At 44.2% G+C, this 7,500-nt stretch overlaps 1 protein-coding gene across 1 annotated transcript in view; it reads left to right on the forward strand.

The window, feature by feature from the left end:
* slc25a13 (solute carrier family 25 member 13) overlaps positions 1-7,500 on the forward strand; it is a gene marked incomplete at both ends in the record, with an annotated part of 42,334 nt that overhangs the window by 6,970 nt on the left and 27,864 nt on the right. The window contains 2 exons of the mRNA XM_080837121.1: positions 1,770-1,909; positions 6,585-6,731. Of these exons, the coding sequence (XP_080693247.1) occupies positions 1,770-1,909; positions 6,585-6,731 (287 nt within the window). The remainder of the gene's footprint in view (positions 1-1,769; positions 1,910-6,584; positions 6,732-7,500) is intronic.

The raw sequence follows: 7,500 nt of genomic DNA on the forward strand, positions 1-7,500 counted from the left end.
AAATGTGAGGTGAGCGTTGGCGGTCGGTGTTACAGACTTCCACCGTACGAGTCTCTTTAAAAGCTAAAAGAGCGTTTTATTTACAGCCGACAAGCTCTCAATCCGACTCCCACTATTAGGGAGATGGGAAGGTGACAGCTCCGATCAGGATAGAGAAGGTGTGGGTGTTTGTGACGGTTTGCATTACCTTAATGCTCTGACACAGCCACCTTTGGAGGCAGTTTGAACACGTTGCGTTTTTTCGAATTTGCCTAATTGATTTAAACAAGCTTGAATTTTCGCCTTCCCAGGATGATCGGCGTTAGGTTTCGGGGCCTGATTTGGAATGCAAAGCACACAACTCAGGCGCAGGTAGGGAGAAAGGAAATTTCGCTCTAATTGTTGGAGTCAGTGGGGAGTAAGATAATTTTGCATGATTTTATATGCACATATGTAAATTTTTGCATTTAAAAGGCTCAATTAAAAAATTTCGTTGTGACGTTTCAGAGCCTAATTAAGAGGTCTGTTGTTTTTCAGTGGCAGTAAAGGTTAATTGGAATATTTAATAGTATGTTGTGGGCTTTTTCTTAAATGCATAAGAATGCGAAAGTGAAAAGAGCTTTATATCTTAAATCTCAGTATCTGTGCCGATCTAAGATTCAGTCGCTCTTTTCATGCGGTGTAAATAACGCTCGACTGAGATTATGGTCTTGTCAGACTTTCTTTATCGTGATGAATTACAGAGTTCTTTTCTGGTTTCCTTTGATTAAATAGTTTCTCTGTGTCAATATGAAAAAAGCTTTGCCTCTTTATAACCATATTAAAAGCCTTAATAGTCTCACTGTTATTTTAAGCCACTCTTGTTTTCCAAGTAATAACTAGGTGCACCTAATTCTTACTGTCATGTTTGTAATTTTGTTTTATGTTGCATTATATATATGTTTTCAAATAAGCCTTTTTTATGTACGTAAGTAAATGGATTTCTCGAAGGTGGATGTGGAAAAATCTTGGAAGTTCAAATTATGCAATGAACGTAATATTACGGCGCTGTTATTTTTTAATAATTAGGTGAAATGGAGTTAATAAACCTGCAACATGGAATGCACGCAACATGCGATTGTACTCAAGCCAAGTAGAATCGGGAGGGGGGCAGAGAGAGAGAGAGAGAGAGAAAGAGAGAAAAAAAAAGAAACGGAGAGGCGAAAGAGGAGAAAAAAAGAGAAGTTGAGTGTTGACAGCTCCATAAAGGCTGAGAATATAAGTGCAGGTCTAGGCCAGGAGAGCAGTGTTACTCTACAGTAATGCTGTGCATTTACGGCCTCATTAAAGCATAAAACCTGCTTAAGATGTCTCGCTCCAAGAAGTATGGGCTGAGCGGAATTCTCCTCCTTCTCTCTCTCTCTCTCTCTCTCTCTCTCTTTTTCTCTCTTTCCCTCTCTGCTCTGTCTAAAATTGTGTTTGTTTTATTCATAATCAGAAGCAGACTGGGCTGTTCTTTTGTGTTTTTCTATGTAATCTCTGTTTTACTACGGTGGCTATTTGAATACAGACGAATGCTGCATGCACAAGTATAGACTATTCCACGGTCTCAGATACTGTACCTTTTCATTTCTCTTGACTGACAGTCCTCCTCTGATCTAATTGATTGTCCTCATTGCTTTTTTTCACGTCTTAGCTATTGGCAGGTAATCAGCTTTGTTTGTCTCTGAGCCTTTTCTTATGGAAGAGTCAGGGGGTCTGTTCACTGACACAGTGAATTGAGTTGGACTCCTCTGGTGTGTTTGTTACAGAGGATGTGAAGCAAGTGTTCAGCCAGACCACCATTCATCAGCACATCCCTTTCAACTGGAACTCTGAGTTTGTGCAGTTGCACTTTGGCAGCGAGAGGAAGAAGCACCTGAGCTACGGAGAGTTCACTCAGTTCCTACTGGTATGCCAGGCAATCTACTCTTTGTCTTCTCTTCTCTTCTCTTCTCTTCTCTTCTCTTCTCTTCTCTTCTCTTCTCTTCTCTTCTCTTCTCTTCTCTTCTCTTCTCTTCTCTTCTCTTCTCTTCTCTTCCCTTCTCTTCTTTCTATTCTTCTCTTTTCTTCTCTTCTCTTCTCTCTTCTCTTCTCTTCTCCTCTCTTCTCCTCTCTACTCTTCTCTTCTGTCACTGTTACCTCACATCTCTTTCTGTGTCTGTCTCTGCACACCCCCTTTCTTTTCTTTAGTCTCTTTCTCTACGCATCCCTCGTTTTTTCTACCTACCTAATCCAGTCCCTCACTACTCCCTGCAGTCTTCTCTCCCTCTCTTTTCTCTCTCTGTCCCTCCCTCCCTTTCCCATCTGACAGTCCCTATTCTCCAGCTCCTGAGTCTCCCACAGCGCAGTGTGTCTACCTGTTCCTCACGGGGGATAAGCTATAATTAAGTCCCCCAGAAGGCTCTGCGGTTTGGGCTGTGGGCTCATCACACTCCCCTGAGCTCCGGCCCCAGATGGGAAAAATGTATGCACTATACGCTGCAACAAACATATGTGTGTGTAAGTGAGCTAACAAACAAATAAAAAAAGGTAATTAAACAACAAGAGAGTTGAACCTGAGCAAGTGAATACAATTTAAATACTGGCCTAAAACGCACACTGCATACATATACTTGGCTAGGTTGAATATGTCTGATAACATCAGTTAAAAAAAAACCGAACTAACAAATAGATTGGATATCTTCCATCTGTTGGAGTGCTTGCGGTACAAATACAATGCGTTTGAATTCCAAAGTATGAACATACAGTGCATACCTGAAGTGCACATGGGGCCACAGGAGAATGGACATAGCATGGCTGATTTACTGACATTAAAAACCCTCATCGTGTTAGAGAAAAGAGGGTTGGTTGTCACAAAGACACTGGGTGATTAGCTCGTTTGATATCTCTCCGAGCCCTGGGCACGCCACGCCAAATCACATACGTTCCCAGGGAGCCGCGCTCCCCCCAACACGAGGGAGCACATTGACCTAGTTAGTCATTAATGAAACACGGGGGTTGTGTTACACGCGTGGCATTTGTTTCCCATTAGCTGACGTAACCACCCACACCACCACCCCTCCCCACCCCCCTGCATGCGGTCCTACCGGCTCAGGCAGAGCAGGTAGGGTTAGTCCACTCCACTCTCTCGGATAAACCCTGGGATCGCCGGTGAGGCCGCTGTGCGTTTTTCTTGTGTTTGTGGTGTGCTAGCTGTTTTCCAATCTACCGTCTAGACCTAAAATCAGTCACAGAGTTAGGGAGAGAGGGAGAGAGAGAGAGAGGGAGAGGGAGAGGGAGAGAGAAAGAGGGTTAAGGGGGCTGTGAAGGTGGAAGGGGTTCAGGCGTGCCAAGTTTGCATCGACGCTCCCTATATCTGAATGAGCTTTTATATTACGCTTAACATGGACCATATGGGTTGCAGGGGAATACTTCGGTGAGAGCTATGACTTGATATTAAACGTGTAGCTAGGGTGGTGTGTGTGTTTTTTTTCTTCGTTATATTTAAGGCCCTGTTTGACTTCAGTTGTCTCGAGTGCTTCATACCAGGCCAGGGTTTACTAACGCCAGGTTTAAATGTGAAATTGGCTTATTGCTCTCACTTCATTTTTATTGCGGTCTATTGAAGTGATTTCATGGCTGTTTGTCAGTGAACTAATCCAGTGTGGGAGAAATGTAATGGCTTTCCTCAGCACATGCACTCATAACTCAGGAGCGGGATGAGAGAGAACGCTATTGCACAACAAAATGTAACGTGATGGGCTGCACTGGGTCGCTCTCTCTCTAAGAACTTAAGAATGTCACGATGCCCTTTCAGATATTTCAGAGTCTGGATATAGTTGGATTTAATCGACCATGACTTCAATTGAGATGGTTAATAATGATATTGGCAGTAATAATACTACATTTTATTGAAATGGAAGCTTTCCAGATCCCAAGGTTATACTGCAAATCAGGACAGGACAGCAAGGACAGTGGACTGAAAGACTACTTGTTAATGATATTGCGGTTTACCAATATTCCAAACTTACAGTGAATCACAGGCTTCGTGGCAGAGCCTGGATGGGGCTCTAACTCTTTTTAGGTGGAGTGATATGTGTGTTATTGTGTGCTGATGATGGTGCCATGTGAAGAAGAGATGGCATGGAAAACCACGTCAGACATTAACGTCTTTGTGTCACTGCCAGGCCTACACAACCTTTTTCGCTACAGCGATATTTTATGCTCTTCTATTTACATTCTGGGTTCTTTTTAGAGCCAAAGGTTCCTCACAGGACCTTTTCGCTCACAATTTACCCAGCTGACAAACTAGTCAAAAATGTCCTATATGTTTTTAAATTGCTGCAAAGCTGAAAGCAAGAACTGCGGTTTCTACAAAGAATGCTCAGGATCATGGTCTTCTAAGAGGAACTAAGTACTCTATTTTGGGAACCAATATGAAGATCCCTTTTTATGGTTGTCCATTGTACCCCTTTTTTTCGGGGGTGTTATAACCTGGCTGGTGAGACCCAGTGTGTCTTTGTATCTTTTTTTAAAGTATTACACTTCTGTGGCGCGGAGTCTGTGCCAAATACTGGGTTTCCATTATCCTGCCAAAAGAGAGGTGCCTCGTCAAATGTTTTTATTTGAGTCCAAGGACAATTAAAAATAACAATAAATGCTGCCGTGATTTTAAATATTGCCCTGTGGAAGGTCGATTCACTCTCTCCCGTCTTAAAAAAGAAATAGAAAAAAGTGGAAGAAAAAGGGAAAAAAAGTGCATGTCTCTGTAACACACACAGTTTCAATCATTCACAGTTTTAAGAGGCTAAAAACTGTAAACTGTGAGGTTCAGAGCCACAATTGTTTTGCTGCTCTGTGTGGTTGTGGCGCTCGCCCGAGTCTGATGGAGTCCAGTGCCTGGATCTGGCAAGTTTAGGATTTTTTTTCTCCCCTCTCTCTCTCCCCCTCTCTCTCACACACACTCTCACTCTCTCTCCCTTCTTCCCCAGCTCAGTTTTTCCTCTTGTTTTGACTACTTCGCAGCAGACCGTACTAGACGTCTTTGCGAACTGAAAAATCCACACTGCCAGTCGAAACTTAACTTCAAAGCCCCTTGTCTCTTCATTTAGGACTAATGCTTTATATGGTTTGGAATTATTATTACATTGTTATAACATATTATTAAAGTCATTCTCAATTCGGAACTCTCCCCACAAGGATTCATGTGGTGAGTGTCAAGAGTGCCTGCTTTCGGGGAAGGTCTTTGGTACTCCTGTCCCTGTCCCTTCTGTCAAGGGGTCTGTCCCTTGATTTCTTTCACTACCCCCATTTAAGATATTAACAATTTGTCCTGTTTCCCTGTGCCCACTTACACAGCATTCCACACTGTATAGCATTCCACACTGTATAGCATTCAGGTGTTTGGGGATATAGCATCGTAAAACATTATGACATTTAAATGCATTATCTTACATGTGAAAATGAAGTCCATGTGTCGCACAGACTCTCTTTTTGTGCCCAGAAGCAAACGGCCTTATTGAGGTCGCACAACGGTTAGCACCCCAGCTTTGCACAGTTACACGCTCTCCCGACTATGCTTTTGATGAAGCTCGAGTCCACGATGACTCAAACTGAGTCAAACCCATTATGCGTCTCAAAGGCTTCCCTGGGTCGCTGTCCCGAGAACTCTGGAGCGGGCTTAAAAGAGACCCATTTAATGGCCTTGGCAAATGCATCACTCCAAGTGTGTGACTCTTTAATACCTGACATGGGATAGATAGAGGTTACCGTCGACACATGTTCTCGTAGTCGGTTACACACAACCAGAAAACTCCCATCTTTTGCCAAATGAAGAGGCTATACTGTAATTTTGCTCTAAGATCAGTGCAGAATACCTAGCGCATATGCGCAGTATACTTCACAGATAAACAACACATGACTAAAAACTAGTGCAGTCAGGAATGAACCTAGGCCCCAGTGCCACAGTGCACAGTGCAGCTGAGTGAGAGGGGTGCAGCAGTAAATCACGGCTGAATGGGTGTTGTCGTTTTGCATAGCTGACAGCGACCCCCACCCCTGTGCCAAAGTCTGTTCTCCTAAAGTGTCTCTGTTGTAATGCCTTTCTGGCTTTACACCCTCTTTGTATGCACTCCACTTAATGGACACTTACAATTTCAAGAGAACTTGCAAATGTAAACACGAACATATAAGACATGTATAAAAGTCATGCATATGCACCCCATGCATTTGTTAGAGTCGTCTCATCACGAAAAGGGTCTGTTGAAATGACTGTTTACCCTGTACTTATCGTTCAGTTGTAACCAGAGGACTGATCTGCACGTGTTGTCAACTCTTTATCCCCCTCAGTTTAATGGGGATGCAATCATAGACCATACAGCAGACCACAGAGTCTCCCCTCGCGCTCTCATTCTCTGCACTGTCTCTGTGTGTTTGTGCTGAGTGTGGGTGTGTGTTTGTGCTGAGTGTGTTTATGTTGTTGAGGGTATGATGTGTTAATGGGATGTGTGTTGTATGTCAGAGTCTGCTTTACATGTCTTTTTTTGCTCTGTGTGTGGTGTTTTACATGTCTTTTCTTCTGTGTGTGTGTGTGTGTGTGTGTGAAGGAGATGCAGCTGGAGCATGCCAGACAGGCGTTTGCGCAGCGAGACAGGGCCCGCAGCGGCACCATCACGGCGCTGGACTTCAGGGACATCATGATCACCATCCGTCCGCACATGCTCACCCCCTTCGTGGAGGAGTGCCTGGTGGCCGTGAGTGCACGAGTTTGTTTGTTTGTTCGTTTGTTTGTGTTTGTGTCTCAGCCACTGACTCGAAACAAGCGCATAACGTCGGCACTTACTCAAGTGTACACTTGTTCATGTCCTTAAAGGATTTTTAGGAACCCCCCCCCCCCACATTTCTGTGTTTATTTACGATTGTGTGTGTGTATTGTATACACGCATGAGTGTGTGCCTGTTCGTCTCAAGTGTGCAGTCCATTTCATAAACACGCCGCTGAGTCTGTCATTTTCCTTGCGGCGTGTGGCCCATAAACTCTGGAGCCTCGCAAGATGTTTGTAAACAGGCGCCCTCAGAACCATTAGAAATAAATTAAAGGCAGTGCGCTCATCAAAACCCCAGTCTACACACTACACTACCCTTGTAATCCCCTTGCACTGGAAGATAAACGAGAACCTACAGACCCCCCTCTCCACGCAGATACATGTATATATATTTTTCGCGTTGTGTATTGAACGCAGACACACAGATGCTGTAGGTCTGTCTCCTGGCTGGCGCTTGCGTGGCTTTTCTGTTCTCCCTGTGCCAATGCTGGGCCCTTGCTTTTGTTTTCAGTCATCGCTTTTCACCCTCCTGCACACAAGCATAATCTTTTATGGAGCTCTTGGTTCACAGCAGCCAGTGTCTGTAAAGCACACAGCGCCATCTAGTGAGGGGGATGGCAGCAGTGAGGGAGAAGCCAGACCTCCCTGCCCCCTTCCACACACACACACACACACACGCACGCACGCACGCACGCACG

The sequence above is a fragment of the Sprattus sprattus genome (assembly GCF_963457725.1).
Source record: "Sprattus sprattus genome assembly, chromosome: 4".
Lineage (NCBI taxonomy): Eukaryota > Metazoa > Chordata > Actinopteri > Clupeiformes > Clupeidae > Sprattus > Sprattus sprattus.